General features: G+C 39.8%; 1 protein-coding gene across 2 annotated transcripts in view; it reads right to left on the bottom strand.

Annotated features, from left to right (window-relative positions):
• IQGAP1 (IQ motif containing GTPase activating protein 1) overlaps positions 1-19308 on the bottom strand; it is a 404955-nt gene that overhangs the window by 48546 nt on the left and 337101 nt on the right. For both annotated transcript variants that reach the window (XM_069071305.1, XM_069071304.1), the window contains 9 exons: positions 16724-16837; positions 15300-15478; positions 14007-14091; positions 12767-12930; positions 12026-12110; positions 8809-8972; positions 8415-8575; positions 6224-6348; positions 2281-2444 (listed from right to left, as the gene is read on the bottom strand). In XM_069071305.1, the coding sequence (XP_068927406.1) occupies positions 2281-2444; positions 6224-6348; positions 8415-8575; positions 8809-8972; positions 12026-12110; positions 12767-12930; positions 14007-14091; positions 15300-15478; positions 16724-16837 (1241 nt within the window). The remainder of the gene's footprint in view (positions 1-2280; positions 2445-6223; positions 6349-8414; positions 8576-8808; positions 8973-12025; positions 12111-12766; positions 12931-14006; positions 14092-15299; positions 15479-16723; positions 16838-19308) is intronic.

Below are 19308 nucleotides of genomic sequence, written 5' to 3'. Positions count from 1 at the left end.
AGAACTGTGGAGTCTGAATGTGGACCAAAGCATATTATTTGCTTTCTCTCCTTTTTGTTTTTCCTCTTTCTTGTAATTCATTCCATTGGTTATAATTCTTTTTTACATGACTAATGTGATAATATGTTTAATATGAATGTATATATAGAGTTATATCAGATTCTACACTATCTTGGGAGGGGAGAGTGGAGAGAAGGGGAGAAAATTTAAAACTCAAAAGCTTGCGGAACTGACTGTTCTCAACTAAAATTAATTAAATTTTTTTTAAAAAAAAGAATGTGCATATCTGGTGTTTAGGCATCATTTTCTAACTCAAGGTATGCTATATGGCAACTACACAGTAATGCTAATTTGGACTACCCACTTTGCAAGAGTCTGTGTTTTTTTAATTAAATTTTGTTTTTTCAATCAATGAAAAAATGGCTCTTTTCGGTCTCCACCCCCTCCTCTGCTTTGAGAAAGAGACAAAACCCTTATTAAATCTGTCATCAAGCAAAAAAAATTCTAGCATTGGCCATGCCCCCCCCAAAGCATCAAGAGGCACCCTGAGTCCATTTACTCTGTGTGACGGTGGGCAGTCTGTTTCATCACGAGTCATTTGGAACTGTAGTTATCATTGTATGGATCAGATATAGTGGTGACTGCTAAATCTTTTGGGATCCTGACTATGGCACCTCGACACGTATATTTTTTCTTTCTCACTGCTTTCTTTGACCAAAAGCTCTAGATTTTGGCTATAATGTTCCCGAGAGTTTTCATTTGAGGGTTTTTTTCAGGAAGTAACTAAGAGATTCTTTCTACTCTCACTTTGCCCCTGATTCAAAGAGATATGGGAAGTTTTCTTTTATGAGTTCTTAAAATACAATGTCTAGACTCTTTTTCATTTGGTCATGACTTTCAGATAATCCAATGATTTTTAAATTCTCTCTCCTTAATTTGTCAGTTGTTTTTGATATAATACCTTATATTTCCTTCTATTTTTTTTTCAGTATTTTTACTTTACTTTAATATTTCTTGGTTTTTTTTTTCCTGGAATCATTAAGTTCAATTTGGCCCATTCTACTTTCCAAATAGCTTGTTGCTCAAGTAAGTTTTTGTACTTGGGAGGACAAGAGCTACATTTCATATTATTTTCATAACTTCCACCAAGCCTAGAATAATACCTTGCAAATATATATATATATATATATATATATATATACACATACATATATATGTTTATATAGGAGGGTGTATGTGTTTATAAATGCATATATGAGTGTGTGTATATATGTGTACCTGTATACATAGACAGAGGGCACAGGATCAGTTGAATAGGAAGGGATGACAACTAAAAAATGAAATTAAGAGGTGAGGGAGGAATATAATGAGAGAAGGAAAAAAGGAGGGATAGAATAGGGTAAATTTTCTCATATAAAAGAGGCAAGAGAAAATTGTTACAATGGAGGGGAAGAGCAGAAAGGTGAAAGGGAATGAGTCAATCTTACTCTCATTGAATTTGGCTGAAGGAGGGAATAACATACACACTCATTGGGTATCTTACCCGACAGGAAAGTAGGGAGGAAGGGGATAAGATGGGGGATGGTGGAGGGGAGGGCAGACTGGAGTGAGGATAGTTAGAAGCACACATTTTTGAAAAGGCACAAGGTCAAAGTAGAAAACAGAATAAGTGGGGGGCAGAATAGGATGGAGGGAAATAGAGTTAGTCTTTCACAAAATATCTACTATGGAAACGTCTTGTATAACTACACATGTAAAACCTATGTTGAATTGCTTATCTTCCCAGTAGGGGTGGGTGATGAGGGAAGAAGGGAAAGAATCTGGAAGTCAAAGTTTAAAAAAAAAAATTTTTTTTTTACATGCAACTGGGAAATAAGATATACAGGACCAGGGTACAGAAATCCATCTTGTCCTACGAGAAAGTCACAGAGGGAATAGGGGAGAATATAAGAGAGAGCAGAATGGGAGAAGGGGTATTCACTAGGCTCGCTATTTTGGGATGGGGAGTAGGGGAAAGACGGGGAGAAAATCTGTAACTCAAAATCTTGTGGTAATGAATGTTGAAAACTAAAAATAAAAAAATTAAAGTTTTTTAAAAAGAATAATACCTTGCCCAGTCTAGGAAATTTGTGGGTATTTATTACTGAATTCAATGCAAACATTTATTAATAAGGCACTCAGTTAACTACTGAATAAAGAGCCAAACATGCCTACTTCTAATCTTTCACTAACACGACAAAATTCCTATGACTCACAAAGGCACTCAGACCATTAACTTACCTGAGCTTTCTCTCGCTTCGCTCTGATCAGTGTATCTTGGTAATGCTGGGCAACATGAGTGTGCACTCCCTCTAGCTTAACTGAAGGAAGCTGCAAGGCCTTCAGGGTCTTTCTGGCATCTCCTTCATCCAGTGCTTCATTAATTAAACCAATTGCTAAAATTCCTAAAAAGGAAGTAATGAGACATCAATAAAAAGGAAAGAAATTATGAATAGGACAAATTCTGAAATGACTCAGGTTCCATTTCAGAATGGACAACACTCTAAGCTGTAAGATTTCCAAAGCATTTACAAAAATAAATAAATCAGGGGTGGCCAGGTAGCACAGCGAGTAAGAGCACTGGCCCCAGAGTCAGGATAACCTGGGATCAAATCCGGGCTCAGACACTTAGCACCCACCCAGAAACACCTGGCCATGTAACCTTGAGCAAGTTACTTAACCCCAATTGTTTAGGGGCGGCCAGGTGGCGCAGTGAGTAAGAGCATCGGTTCCAGAGTTGGGATGACCTGGGATCGAATCTGGGCTCTGATACTTAGTACCACACCCAGAAATAATTGGCCTTGTAACCTTGAGCAAGTTACTTAACCCCAATTGCTTTAAAAAAAAAATTAATTAAAAATAAATCAAAACTGAAACTTCAGTTTTTACCACTTACTACATTATAACATATGTAATTAATTTCATATGCTTCTTGATTTACTTAAACTAAATTAAATTATACTTGATCCCACTGTTATGAAAAGCAATTGGAAATTATGCTGAATGTCTAAAATGTGACTCAAAGATAATAGTTAGGCTTATCTCCCAAGAAGGTCAAAGAAAGAAAGGCCTAATATACCCCCAAACACTTGTCAGTAGCACTTTTATAGTAGCAAAGAACCAGTAACAAAGTGGATGCCTATCAGTTGGGGATTGCAGCACTTGGACAGAGTGAAATATTACTGCTCCAAAAGAAATTAGGAAATACTACAGAGAATATAGAAACATATATATATGAAACTGATGTGAAGTAAAGTGAGCAGAACCGGAAAGACAACATACACAATGACAACAATGGAAATGGAAAGAAACCAAGGAGGGAGGGAGGAAAGGAGGGGAACAAGAAACAAAGGAAGTGAAATGGGTAATTACAATGACCAAAGAAGAGACCAACGGCCCCACAGAAGAGATGACAAAAAATGTCTCCCTCCTTTTTTTGTGTGTGTTTAATTCAATTTTACTTTCGGTTTTGAATTCTCTCCCTCCCTCCTCATCCCTTACCCATCCCTCACTTCCTTAAAGAGGCAGGATACTATGAATAACGAAACACTGCATATACTATCAGACTTGTCTGATATGTGGTTTTACTAAACTCTTTCCCCCCTCTTCTTTTATAGTTTGTTACAGGGGATAACTGATTAGGGAAGGAGGAGGGATGTACATATGAAAATGAAGGATATAAATAAAATATATTAATAACCATTTTTTTTTTTTTGCTTTTTGGAGGGCAATTGGGGTTAAGTGACTTGCTGAAGGTAAAATGGCTAGTTTTTGTGTTAAGTGTTTGAGGCTGAATTTGAACTCAGGTCTCCTCCTGACTCCAGGGCCAGTGCTCTACTCACTACGCCACCTAGCCACCCCTTTAATAACCATTTTTAAAAGAAAAAATTAAATCTTACACATTATATGCATTTTTCCTTTACCAATGAAAGAAAAGTTATTTTTACAAAACCACAAATTGTTTTTTTTCTTTGTTTTGTTGTAAATCTCATATGACACTGGAGAAAACTGGCTCTTTGTCATGAGCTTCCATGAGTTCCAATACGTAAAACAAAAAAGTTTTATTCAAAAAAGAAAGAGATATCAAGTATATTATTCCCATTCACTCTAAGGGCAATATAAAGGTAATCCAATTCAGCAGATGGCTATGCCTTTTCACTAGCTCTTCCACAAGCTTGGTATGTTCTCTCTCTCTCTCACTATCTTTCCCCCTCCCTCCCTCTCAACAACCTCTGACTTAAAATCTTTGGTTTCCTTTAAGACCCAACTGAACAACATTATTTGATGACCAACTCTGATAGTATTAGCTCTTTTCAGCAATGCAAGGATCTAAAACAACTCCAAAAGACTCATGATGGAAAATTCTATCCACATCCAGACAAAAAACTATGGAGTCTGAATGTAGACCAAAGCATGCTGTTTTCTCTTTTTTTCTTTCTTGCAGGTTTCCCTTTTGTTCTGACTCTTCTTTCACATAACTAATGTGGAAATATGTTTAAAAAAAAGAGAGACTCAGCTGAAGTGCCACTTCCTCCAGGAGGTCGTTCCTGGTCCTTTGAGCTGCTGGTGACATCTCCAAGGTTCCATCCCATACATTCTAGACTTCATACCCTGGGTGCACAGCTTTTACTGTGCTGTCCCCCCACTAGAACATAAGCTCCATAAAGGACTGTTTTTGCTTTTTGTTCATCCCCAACACTTGGCAAAGTAGCTGACACATAATAAATGTTTGCTGACCAATTAAGTACTTGCTGTGTATAGCCAACACAAATGCTAACTCCCAGAAGAATCTTAAAAACTGTTCTTATACGTAATTGGAAAAAAGTAAGATATTTTGAAAAATGCTAACTCCCTCCACAAAGCTCTCCCTGATATCCTTGGTCAGTAATTATCACCCTTTTCGATGCCAATGGACCGACACTGTTCTACAGCTCTCCAATCTACTTTTCATGAAATACTCTGTCTCAAAGTTAGCAGTATCTAATTTGGAATTTAAACTCTGCAAGCTCTTCTAGTTCCTACCACAGTACACTACAAGCAGTAGCATTTCAAGTCTATTAAACTGAACTAAATCCCTAATTGCTGGGGGTGGAGGTGGGGGCAGGGGTGGGTCACAGACTGAGAGCTGGAAGGGCCATTAAAGTCCCTCCTAGTCCAATCCCCTTATTTTACAGACAAATAAACTGAGACTCAGAGAGAGTAAGTCAAAGACAAACCCACATCCAAAACTTTCTACCACATAACAGTCATTTATTTCCAAAAGCACTTTTTTTTGCTTTTGCTTTTTGAAGGGGGGAAGGCAGGGCCATTGGGGTTAGTTGACTTGCCCAAGGTCACACGACTCGTAAATGTTAAGTGTCTGAAGTCACATTTGAACTCAGGTCCTCCTGACTCCAGGGACAGTTCTCTATTCACTTCGCCACCTAGCCACCCCCCAAAGGTAACTTAGATATAGAAAACGCAATGTATTCCAACTATTTCTGTGCCCAGAAAAAAACATTAATTTTTTAAAGGCCTGAACAAATTTGCAGATCAAATAATCACCACCAAATAAAAAAGATGAATCATCATCAAGTAAATTTGGTCTCTTTGCTCCAAACAATATTTGAATGAGTAATGAATTTCTACCCTATTCAGAATTGTTCTTTAGGATTACACATTATAAAATTAAATTCCTTTAAAAATAATAATAATAATTAGCAGTCCTTGTTGAAAGGGAACACAGGGGCAGCTAGGTGGCACGGTGAATGGAGCAGTGGCCCTGGAGTCAGGAGGACCTGAGTTCAAATTTGACCTCAGACACTTAACACTTATTAGCCATGTGACCTTGGGCAAGTCACTTAACCCCAATTGCCCTGCCCTTCCCCCTCCAAAAAAAGGCAAAAAATAAAAATGAAAGGAAACACCAAACTATTTCCTCTTTCTTAGGCAGAGTACACCTTGGTTTCCCCTTCTTCAGTCACTTCAGGGGAGATGAGGGGAGTGGAAGGGGAAGGAAAGGGGAGAGAAAGAAAGGAAGGAAGGAAGGGAGAGAAAAGGGGGGAAAAGAGAGACTGACCCATTCTTGGGTTTTACCTCCTATTCATTTTTCACCAAAAACCTTTCCGAAAACTGCACTTAACGGACAATTCTGTGACGGCACTGGCACTTTCTTTCTGATTTAGGAGGATGCTAGCACACTTACTCTCATTTTCCTCTTGTACCACCATGTTCACAAGGTCCACAGACGCCTGAATGTCATTCCATGTAATGAACTCGTTATTTTCTGCATGTGCCTGGGCTTTCAGCTTCATCAGTTCATCAATATACCTGTCCCGAAATGAAATAGAAGGTAAGCTCCAGCATAAGTAGAAGCAAGACCTCAGAACTAACATGGAAGAGACAATAAAGAGAGATGAGGACAAAGATCTATGAGGGATAATTAAGTCCTGCATTTCAAGGCAACAAATGTAAAACTAAGTATATTCTTTTTAAAGAGCTCTCTGGGACCTGGAAAAATGTGTAAAAAAGTAAGTAAAGTAACGTAAAGTAAAAATGGAAGCTACAGAGCAGACCCAATGCCAAAATACAACAGCACAAGCTCCCAGAAGAAAAACAGCACGACCAGACCAAAAGCCCCATTAAGCAGCTCCTCCGAGAAGAGGAAGAGGCAATCCATGAACCACAATGTCTCCCCATAGGACTGAACAGGAGTTAACAAAAAGGAGCTAGCAAATCCAAGTTTTTCTTTTGTAATTGCCCCAATCCTTTGTTCGGTTTAAGATATATCTACTCAAAACTATGAATCTGCTTCTCTTCTAATTCCTTATGATCTTTAATAATTAGGTCACTGGGATTTAGTCTGGAATTCAATGTAAGATCATGACAGAAGCTTGATTTCTACCCATCTGCTCTCCATTTTCCTCAGTAGTTCCCACGATAGAGGGAGTTCTCTCCTAAGTAAATGGTGCGCCTGGCTTAATCAAACACTGGGATACTGAGGATATTATTTCTGATTCTCCTTTGTCTAATCTGTTCCACTGACCCACTTCTCTCTCTTTTTAGCCAACACCAAATAGAGCAATGACAGCTGTGTCATATATAGTTGGAGATCTGAAACTGCTATTCCCCCTTCATTCCTTCTCCTGTCATTATCTCCCTTGATATTTTAGATCTATCTTGTTTCTCCGAGTCAGACCACATACTTCACAACAACTAGATGCCTTCTTAACCAAAGGAGGGGCAGAGATAATCACAAAAGAAAAAGTAGGTTCTGATTATACAAAACTGAAAAGCTTCTGCACAAACAAATCTAAGACACAAACGGAAGAGGCAGAGAGAAAAAAATCTCTTAATCAAAAGATCTGTATTACATTTCTCTATAAAGGGTTTGGTATAAAAGCTATATGTGTACATATGTAGGTATCTGTCTATCTATGTCTATGTAAGACCAAAAGCCATTTCCTGATGAGTGATCAAAGGATATGAACAAATAGCTCTCAAAAAGCAGAAGTGCAAACTATTAACCATGAGAGAATCCTCCAAATCACTAATAATGAGATAAATCAAAATAAAGGACAATCTTGAAGTTTCACCTCATAAGTGGCAAAGAAGGCAATAATTAATGTTGGAAGGGGCACATGGGAAGATAGGCATATTGGTACTGGTGGAGCTGTGAACTGCTCCAGTTGGAATTATGCGAATAAAGTGATTAAATGTCCATACCCTTTGATTATATTACAAGGCATATACCTCAAGGAGGGCATAGATTAAAAATGCCTAAATTCACCAAAATATGTAAAGTAGCACTTTTTGTGGGGGCAAAGAACCAGAAACAAAGCAGGTGCCTTTTAATCGGGAAATGACTAAATAAACTAAGGTATATGAATATAATAAAAATATTGCTGTGCTGTAAGAAATGACAACTCTGAGAAATACAGAGAAATATCGAAAGATGGCCATGAAATGATACATAGTGAAGCAGTCAAGAAAACAATATAAACGACGACTATAACAACGTAAAAGAAAAGAACCATGAAACAATTAAAAGTGAATGTTGCAAATTAAAAAGAAAAAACATGTTCTTTGGCCCCAAAGAAGAGATATGAAAAAACATATCCCACTGTTCATCTGCAGAGGTGAGAGGTCCATAGGTGTGAAACACTGCATGTATTTTCAGATTGCTTTTTATGTATTGAGGTGTTTGTTAATTTTTTTCTTTTTCATGAAAACATATTCTTTGTTACATGGGATGGCTCTTTAGGAGAGGTAAAGAGAATAGACATATGGGGAAATTAGAAGATTTAAAATGAAAGATGTTAATATGAAATTCATTAAAGAAAAACAAAAGAGAATATTTACAAGTGTCTAAATTTCTTCCTTCTTTGGTCACTCACCTCTGGGAATTTTCTTCTTCAATGTTAGTAAGGCCTGTAACTGAACTGCTCAGCTGTTTCCAGACAGTATTTCTATCTCCTGATTCCAAAGCCCTATTGATTAAAGCCACTGATGATAACATCTCGACTGCAACTGAGAGTTCAGGATGGGTGAGGTTATGCTAAACAAAACAAGAGAGAGACAGAGAGAGAAAAAGGGGAAAACAGCTGTGAAGACTATCACTTATTAGCAAGGGAGGGAGGTATTTCAATAAAACCAACATGGAAGTCATTTATTACTTGGAAAGAACATGCTGTCTAGCTATGCTGAGGAACAATATTGAATTGGCCTAATGATTCTGAAGACCACTTCTATGCTTTGTTCCTCATAAACCGCACAGGTTCAGTGACTTACATCAGGGCTCTGCTGCTGTAAAGTAGCCAGCTCCTTCTGGTAAAGTTCAGCAGCAAAAGGGTACACCTGAGGTAACTGAGCCTCCGGATTCATCAACTCGGACACAGTCTTCTCAGCAACACCCCTTTGGATTGCAGCATTAATTGAAGTCACTGCGGCCAACCCTGGGAAATGAACAAGAGATGAGAAAAGCAAGGCTTGCCACCTTAAGAGAACAGAAACACCCATTTCTGGTTATAGACATTCAGGCCACCTGCTCCCCTTTCTCCCTCCTCTTCTCAATTACTCAGACATATCTCCTCATTAACTCCAATCTCAAATGAAGAAGTGACCTGTCTTGGCAAGACTAAACCTTCCTGCTGTATGTACCCTAGATCTCATCCCAATCTTTCTTCTGATCCTTCTCTCATTCCCACTCTCACATCTTCAATATCTCCCTATGCAGCAGCTCATTCCCAGTTGTCAAGGAACAAGGGCATGCCTCTCCCATCATTAAAAAACCACCCATCCTCAGTTTCACCCTCCCCCCTTCGTCCTCTTTACCTTTCTTTACCCTCTTCTTTACCCCCTTCTGTCTCTCTCCCTTCTCATTCTTTCCCTTCCTCCCTCCCTCTTAAAAGAAGAGATAAACAAATGGACAAATGAACACTACAAGGCAGAATTAAAGTGGAAAGTCATACCAGGTATGTTGGATAGTTACTATAAAGACAGAGAGATGAAAGATGTACTATCATATAAGGAAAGGAGAAAAGGCCAATCTGGCTTCATCACGGGGTGCAGCAGAGGAAGAAATGTCCAATGATGCCCAGAAAGACAAGCTGCAGTTAGAATGTGCGGGGCTTTAGAAGTTAAACAGAGGAGTTACTGCACGGTCCTAGGAGAGATCTACAGCTCCAGCGCTGGTTTCTCTCCTGAGTCAGAGCCCTACCATTCCAGTTCTCTTTTGCATATTTTAACCTGGATGTCCCACAGACATGTCAAACTCAGATATGTCCAAAACAGAGCCCATCATCTTTCATACTAAACCTTCCCCTCTTCTGAATTTCTGCATTACTGTCCAGGGTCAAGGGCATCATCTTCAGTCCCACGAAGGCTCATCCTCTACCTCTCAGTCATCCTCTCTATCCAATCTGCTGCCGAACCTTGGCATGCCTCCCAGCATCCCAGCCCTGCCTCTTTATGTCTCCTCCCTACTCATACCACTACTCTAAGAGCAGGCTCTTTAACCCTTGAAACTTGGCCTTCTAATAGATCTCCCTATGACCACTCTTTTTACCCTGCAACTATCTACTATCCCTATCACCAAATTAATATTCCTAAAATACCACTTCCATTCTCTTGCTCAGAATAATCAACATAATGTATCCCCTTATAGTTGTATAATGTCTTGTGATTTTAAAAGCACCGTTATGTGAAAATTGGAGCCCACGTTATTCCCTTACTTTACAAACTTAAAAAACTCTCTATTGTCTGTAAGATAAAATAAAAACCACTCAGTCTGGTGCTTAAGGCCCTTTGTCATCTGACTCAATTACCTTTCCTGGGCTTATGTCACATTAGCTCTCTTCATGTATTATACAATTCAGTCATATTGGAGCACTAGCTATTTACCACACTTAACGTTCCATTTCCCATTTCTTTATTTGCACAAATTATTCCCCATGTGTAGAATATACTTTTCCTTCATGTGTAATTCTCAAAATTCTCATCTTCCTTCATGGCTCACCAAAGAGGCATATCTTTTCCACAATAACCAAGTTTAATGATACCTCTCTCTCCTCAAAATACTTTCTACATGCTTCTTTACTTTACTCAACAGAATGTATGATCACTGCGGGCAGGGACTAATTTGTTTTTGTCTTGGGTTTCCCCAGTGCCTGGCACACCCCAGCACATAGTAGGTACATAAAAATCATTTGTTGTATTGAAGAGACTGCTAAAAAATTAACTGAGCTATGAAAGACAGAGGAAAAGGAGCACACACAGCGTTTGCAGGAGCCTATGAGGGGCAGAGGTGCACAGAGGAAGGAGGTATCTGGTGAGGCACATCCCCCTCTACACAGCCATCAGGTAGCAACAGCAGCCAAGAGGACAGCTTGGTTGCTGTCCAATAAGGAGATAGAGAAAGGAATTCACAAAGATGTACTTCAAGCAAGGAAGGAGGAGTGACTGGGGAAAACAGTGTACAATCAGGCAAAGGGACAGACCTATGTATATTGGGTGTGTTCATATTCTAGAAAATTACCTAGATTTCAAAGGGATCATAAATCTGTAGGCTCTGGCTCATTTTGGCTAATTAGCTCCATTTTCCTGAGACTGCCCAAGAAAAGGAATATTTGTGTATTTATTAAAGAAAATACTTTCAATAAAGAGAAGATAAATTCAGGCCAGGTATAAAATGGAAAGCTTGCATGAAAGTAGACTTTAGCATTTATTAAGTCAGTTTACCCAAGTACTACCTCTCTGAAATTCACCCCCAAGAATAATCCAAAATACCTCTTGGGAAAAATTAATATAGCCATACAGAGGAAAAAGGAGAATCTCCTGTGGAGAAACCTAACATATAAATGTTTACTTTATTTTAGTATCAACAATACTGAAACATATCTAGCTTTGCTAGACTGCCAGGCTATAGCAACATCAGATTATGGCCTCATCCTAGATTAGAGGCATCTAGGTGGAACAACATACAGAGCACTGGGCCTAGAGTCAGCAAGACCTGAGTTCGAATCTGGCCTCAGATACTTGCTGCATGACCCTAAGCAAGGCCCTCAATCTCTGTTTGTCTTAGTTTTCTCATCTGTATAATGGGGGTAACAATAGCACCTGCCCCTCGAGGTTATTGTGAAGATTAAATGAAATGATAATAAAATACGAATTTATTAGCATTTGTGCCTGGCACATAGTAACCACTACACAAATGCTAGCTATTACTATGACTATGAGACACCTTTCACAACCAAAGGAGTCTAGAAAGCAGCTACTTTCCCTGACATCTCCAGACCAGGAGGGCACTAAGACTGACCACCAGGTGGCTGCAAGCCCTTCATCTGCTTCCAGGCTACTCTCCAGATCCAGGACCCCCCGGTTTTATGGCATGTGCCGCCAGGCTCCAGAACAGGCTAGAGTGACCTGGAAGCGTCCTGTGGCATTTTGCTCCAACACTTTGCCCCCCGCTCCAGCTCCCCTAGACCAACACCCACATGAAGGCACCTACTTCTTTGGTACTGCAGTGCAGCACGGTTAGCGGCATCCACTCCAGCCTGCAGGTCCTCCTTCTGCAATGGCCCAATCACCCCACTCTGGAGAAAGTAAATTAACATTCACATAAGTCTTCCATGGACCCTGTATTCTCAGCAAGAATCCACAAAGATCTGATAGTCAAAGACAAAGACAGTATCTGAACATTTCAGCTTAGTGTTGAATAAGACTACCTAAACAGTCAAAATGGAGTAATACAAAGCTTTTGAGTATTAATTCCTAAGATAAAATTCAACCCAGCCTTCTTTTAGGGTTCCTTCCCAACTAAATGATCCAGTTACCCAAATACTAGATTTCAAAAAATTTAATACAGGAATTAAACAGGAACTTTCTCAGTCCATAATCTACATGCTTCACAAGCACAGAATTACATGCACAATTACCTGATACATGGAACAAATGTTGGGCCTGGAGTCAAAGGCCCTAGATTCAAATTCTGCCTTTGTCACATACTACCTGTGTGCCATTCACCTGTCTAAGCCTTGGCTGCCTCACCTCCAAGATGATGAGGTTAGACTAGGCTTCCAAGGTCACTTTGGGGCCTAAAGCTCTGAGCTCAGAGCATCTACACACTCTCCACCCAGAGAAATGTGTAAAGAGGAAAACCCTCAAAATGGAGCCCCTTAAAAGTATTGAAGGGGTAGTGACAGATTGAAACAGATAGACAGCCTGTCCCAGGCACTGAAAGATTCTTTACCTGCTTCTTCTGCTGCTTCTCATTTAGAAGCTGCTTGAAGTACCAATCACAATTGTCTGGCTGCAGTGCTCGAAGGCTCAGAGCTGGGGCCGTGAGTGCCTGATACAAGGCCAAGGGGTCTCCCTGCTCTAAAGCCAGGTCCACATTGGCTAATGAAGAATACGCTAGAAAGAAGAAGAGAAAGGGGTGATCACTTACCCAGGCATCTCCATGACAAGATGTTACCAGCCTAAGAGCCCTGAAATCTAGTCCATACACCATCTCACTCTACTGTAACATAAAAGGATGGGTACACATCCTCAGGAAAACTTGATAGCAAAAAGAACAAGCTAGCAGTCAAAAGATGTGGCTTCTTAACTGTCATTTTCTGTGACCATGAAAAAAATGTCACTACCCACTGCCTCAGTTTCTCTATTTTCAAAATGAGGCTATACCTGGCCATCCCCAGTACAAAGGACTAACACAAGAATTAAAATGTGTGTGTACGGGTATGTGTGTCATATCACCTTGTTCTTAGCTGACAAGGTTTTTAACACTGCTACTTATGTTCAGTTCAACTATTCAGCAAATATTTAAATACAAAGCACTGAACTAGGCAGAAGGGTTTTATAATAAAAACATTAATTATCTTCCTCTAACTTTCTACTTCAAGCTGCTCTAGGAAATATCCAGGAGAAAGCAAAGAACACTGTGAATCAGGACAGACCTCACAGCAGTGGACTTGAGATGAATGAGGTCTGGCCTGTAGGAAAGGAGTATGAAAAGACAGCTAAGTGGGGAGCAGGAACATGGTACACTGGCGGGGAAAATAAGGAGGTGGGCCTGAATAAAGGGAAGTTTCTGTGAAGGTGCAATGGAGGAACAGTCATGACAGGACCAGAGGATAAAGAGCTGTCAAGACAAACTAAGGAGTCTGAATAGGAGAGGTGTTTTTAAGCAAAGAAATGACATAACTGAAGTCCAAGGTGCCTATGAAAAACGAACTTGGTAATGACATACAAGGCAAACTAGAAGAGTGAGAGATGGGAGGCCAAGAGGTCAGTCAGGAAGCTAATGCAGTCATGCGGTGTGAGGTAAGGAGGCCTGAAGGACGACAGGGGGAGAGGGAAACAGAGGAAGCAATGCAAGACACTAAGAAAACAAGGCTTCCTGAGCAGAAAAGGAGTGGAAGATACAGAACCAATCAGCCCCTTTTTACCACAAAACCAGAACCAGAAAAGAGTCAAAGCGATATACTCACTATTGACTTTATTCACATTCCCCTGAATTTCCGCCTGAGTCAACAGCTCCTCATACACATCCCTTTCTCTTTCAGAGTCTTCTGTCTGAGGATGACACAAAGCAGAACCAGCCAACATTCTTCCCTATTGCCTACAAACCACCGGTGCCCCTCTTAGGGCTATAAATACAGTTTACACACATGCCTAGATTTTATAAGACTCTAAAAATGATTACATAGATTTAATTTCTCAAGTACAAAAGTACTTATGCTGAGAAAAACACCATTTTTAAACTCTACCAAGAGCATGCAGAAGAAATGAAACACAAAAATGAAACTCAGTTATAATAAACACATGTGCTTAAAAAAAGCAGTCTATAACCAGTTACACATTTAAGATGACTTGGAGCGGCTAGGTGGCGCAGTGAAAAGAGCACTGGCCCTGGAGTCTGGAGGACCTGAGTTCAAATCCGACCTCAGACACTTAACATTTACTGTGTGACCCTGGGCAAGTCACTTAACCCCAATTGCCCCTCCAAAAAGCAAAAAAATAAAATTACTTATTAGGAATAAGAGGTTAGCCATTCTCTCTCCCACTATCTTGTCAGCACACCATTGGTGAGAAAGGGACCCTGAGCAACAGATGGCACAAAACCTCTCAAAGGTGCAGACAAGTGAGTAAGAAGGCTGACACCCCTGGCCCCCTTCTGCCTGCTGATGGTGGCCCACCAGCAGCACGAGGCTCTTGGTCGCAGTAACCAATCTGCATTCCATCTTTTGCACATGGGCTGGAGTCACTAACCCTTAGTATGGGAGAACACAAATGAGGAAAATTATAGAAATGGAATTAGCTTCATTCTGTCAAGATCCAGAAACTAGTTCAGAAAGTTGAAAAGTTTCAAATTGCAGGCTCCCAACATGGAAAGTAAATACAAAAACTCTTAAATTGAGTTTTCATACATTTTGTATGGTCAAGCAAATATTCACACTAAAAATTTTAAAACAAAGTTAACTACAGAATAAACATGCCCTGGCATAACCACAGTGCACAGTCATCTCAAACTTTAAAAAGGCTGAAAAGGAAGAAAAGTTATATTAAAATTTAGAAACTCTTCTTTCCCCAGAAATGCCCTTTCATGGTTAATAAAACAGATTCAAGACCTTCATTCAGAGCCTGAATAAAGCTCTGTAGCAAAACTTACCAAATAAGGGCTAGATGAAATGCCATAGCCAGTACAGAATCAATCCCTAAGCCTAAAGTGAAGAAATAAGTAAAAACCTGCAAGTCCATAATCAGAGAAGCTGCATTCTTACCCTGTTTTTTGCATTTGCCATCTTGTCGTGCTTGGCCTGGTAAAGTATATCCTGGTAAGTGGAGGCCAATGGCTCTTCAAGATTCACCAGCATAGCATTGGGATTCCTCAAAGCACTAAATGTATCAGCAGGAACTCTACGTTCAATGGCTTCATTGATAGCAATAACAGCAGCATGCACTGGAAAAATAAAAGTACAGAACATTACATTTATATGGAAAGGTGTTGTAGCTCACTGAAGGAGTTCAGTAATTTCCTGAATGTAATCCAGGCCATTCTCCTCCTATTCAAATCTGGGCTCAAAGCACTGTCTATCTGTACAGTTGTAAGGGTTATGGGATTTAAAGATCTTCCATGCCCCATTGGACTTGCTGATATAGCAGGAAGGGGCGGAGCAAGAGGAAGCGGAAGCCAAACTAGAGTTGCTGCGGTGGCTGGCAGCGGTGGCGACGGCGGCAGCAGCAGCAGAGGCAGCGCAAAGCCCTTTTTGAGTTAGCCAGAATTTCTGCTAAGGACTCCTGCTGAGGACTGCCAGGGGCCGGAGCTGCTGGGAGCGTGCTTCCCGGACACTGGGTGGTTGCTGTGAGTGGGGAGAGGAGGACCTTTGCCCGAGGTAGCCTGTTCTGTTTTAAAGGCTTGAAAATGTGGGTGCTTTCTACTTTATCTACCTGTGCCAATGTCATAACTACTTTGATGGCTTTCACTTTCTGGTTTTGAGACTCAGTCCTTTGGTATCTTAATAAATTTTCTAGTTTATTCCCCCACATGGCAAGCATGATGTATTTTGTGATGGATAATTATATCAGCATATCTGTAATCTCCATAGGCATTGTGAATATGGCATTGCTGATACAACAGTCTGGCCCAAAAGGGACTTAAGGATAAACTTTACTGGCTATCCCTATAAATGCACGTCATAACTGGGGTAACAGATGCCATCTATTTCATCTTTCACACATGAATGATAAAGCCAAACTCTTTTTAAGAGTTAAAAATATCTCATTTAGAAGTCTCTCCAATGCCCATAGCTTGGTGCCAACAGTATTACCATCCATAAACAAGAAAATCAAGAACAACCCACCATCCCCAAGCTGAATCTCTTCCATCACAGTGGAGAAGACCTTAGACAAATGTAAATCTATCTCCCTCTTTGATGACTCACCTGATGTTCATGATTCAGGGGTCATTTCTATTGCTACCTCTCCCAAGAAATCTTGGATGATTTTGATTCATGGGTAGGAAATACTTTTCTGAAAGAGAACCTTTAAGGGAGCCAAAATTTTGCTCTATCCAATTGCTTAATGAATTTGAAATACTCACCATATCCTTTCAAAACCTCAGAAGCTATGATTATCACAACAATCTGAACTATCTGAATGTGTGATGATAATCCCAACAGAATACATAAAATCCCTTGTTCCTTACATGCCGCTTCATCCACAGAGAGCTCATTGGCCAAAATTCCCCCTATTTTACTGAAGGCAGGCATCTGAATCCCATATTTCTCCAGTTCACTCTTCATGTTGTTGATCTCTTCCTCTGTAAAATGAAAGGAAAAAGCTGATTCAATCCTCTTTCTACAAAAAAGTCAACACAAAACTTCAGGAAATAAAGGAAGTGGACATTCATCAATTCTTCACCTATTCAAGGCATCAAAAAATCCTAATAACAACTGAGGCTGGTCCAAAGGGAACACATGCAGCAAAGTTTGCTTAAAAACAAAAAAATTACAAGAATGGGGCAGATGGAGGAAGGGAGGAGGAAGAAGGGAAGATACATCAAACACCAAATGACAAATGACAAATCTCATCTCTTGGACTTTTTCAGCCCGAGTTACTAACCCTCATCAGATATGGTAGCACGGTGCAGTGGAGAGAATCCTAGGCTTACAGTCAGGGGACTTGGGCTTTGATTCCCACACCTGATGAGACTAGTTATATGACTTGAGGTGAATGGCTTAAAAGATACAAAGGGAAAACAATTGCAGTGTGAAGAAAAAGAGGGAAATGTCTATGGAAACCGCTATGAATACAAAGGTAATTGACTGACCAACAGCACTTTATAAGATAAATACAGAGAAGACAGAAGCAAAGGAGGGCCACAGTATAATGACAAATGTATGGCATGGTCCTGATGAGAGTGAAAAAGCTCACAGTGAGTTAAAACTCGCAGGGAAAAGGCAAAAAGGTTTGTTGTGCTTTTTAAACTACTTTGAGGAAGGGAGGAGGCTCAAGGAAAGGATAGGGCTTCTGACTGAAATGAGTGAGACCATAATAAAAATGATGGAGAAAAAGTGACGTGTGACTCTTCCTCTGATTTCTTCTGTCTGAGGAAAGTGATTTCTAGACTAAAAAGGATAGAATAAAAATCGTCAGTAGAGAACCAATAAGTATTACAAGAGGAAGAAAGCATCCAGTTGCCCTTAGTTAATTTAAGTCACCAGGCAGAAAAAAAGACACTACAGCCCAATATACTGGCAGGCAGCTGAACAGACAGCTAAAAGGGAGTTGGGATTGCTCAACCTCTGTCAGGATCCTGGGAAAAAGAACAGAGAATGAGAGAGCTACCACTGAATTATAAAGGGAAATATCCTCAAAAATATAGAATTACAAATACAAAGCACAGCCAATGAACTTGACTTTAACATCTGGCAAACATCTCTAACATTATTAAAGGAATGGCTGGTGATTATCTTAAAAATGTAGCAGAGATCACTTTATTTTCTTTTTGGCAGGGTGACTAGACTGGTAGTTCAAGAGAATTCTATAGACGTAGTTTACATAGATTTTTTTAAGTATCTGACAAAGTGTATCATGTTACCAAAAAAATGAAAAGACAGGAAGAGCCTGGATGAGATGTATCTAAATTGGGTGAATGGCACTACCAAAAGGCTCAATGTCAATCTGAAAAGAAATTTCCAATGAAATATATACAAGGGAGCCATGTTTGTCCCTCTACTATAAAATACTTTTGCCAATGACCTAAATAAAGTTATAGATTATTATGTCATGTCTGCAGATGGCATAAAGCTGAGAGGGATAGTGAGATCATCATCAAGAATAGGGTCAAAATCCAAGAAGATCTTGATAAGATAGCATGTTGGACCAAGTCTAATAGCATGAATTTTTAAAGGGACAAAGTTAAGTCTTATACCTGACTGTAACAAAGCACCTTCTAAAGTAAAAGATCCACCATGGCTAAAACTCAGTTTATCTAAAAAAGACCTACGGGCTTTTGTGAACTGCAAGTACAGTGAGTCACCAGTGCGATCTGGCAGGCCCCAAAACTACAGCAAACCAGAGACCCTCTGCATTCTGGCTTCTCCAGCAACGTTCAAGTACGGGCCCCACCTCTAGAAAGAACATGTATAAGGTGGAGACTGCCCAGAGAAGTGCAGCCAGGAAGTGATCACGCCAAGTTAGAATTTAAAGAGCCAAGGCTTTCTAGCCTGAAGAAGAGAAGACCTGCCAGGGACATGGCAGCTATCTTCAATTATCAAAGGGCAGTCTGTAGAAAAGAAACTGGACTTATTCCCCTCTGTCTAATTAGAAAGAACTAGAGACAACAGATTGAAGTAGAAAACAGGAAAATTTGGGCTTGTTTTAGGAAGACCTGCTTAACAAGTGAAGTTATCCAAAAATGGAATTGGTTGCCTTGGGAGACAGCTGGCTTCCCTCTCACTAGAAATCTTCAAGGCAAGATTGAATGATCACTCCATAGGTGTGCTGTAAAAAGGATTACTTTCAAGTATCAGTTTGGAGGGAAGGGTTTTTTAAGATTCTGTAACTCTGTGACCTATCTCTCAGATAATATAATAAGCCAAATGATTTTTTAAAATGAAGCAATGTTTAATGGTGAGATATCCTGACTTATCTCTAATAAAAAAAATTCCCTATACAGAATAACAATGAGTCATTCCTTACAACAGATCTATAAAAATAGTTCCAATATACATATGCAATCCCCCCCCCACACACACACATAAAACCTCTTTGCTAATCCTGTCTCTT

Source organism: Petaurus breviceps, unplaced genomic scaffold, assembly GCF_028583685.1.
Source record: "Petaurus breviceps papuanus isolate PSGF00001 unplaced genomic scaffold, PetGlider_PUasm1.0 90825, whole genome shotgun sequence".
Classification (NCBI taxonomy): domain Eukaryota; kingdom Metazoa; phylum Chordata; class Mammalia; order Diprotodontia; family Petauridae; genus Petaurus; species Petaurus breviceps.
The sequence above is the reverse complement of the archived record's forward strand: the minus strand, read 5'-3'. Positions and strand labels throughout refer to the sequence as shown.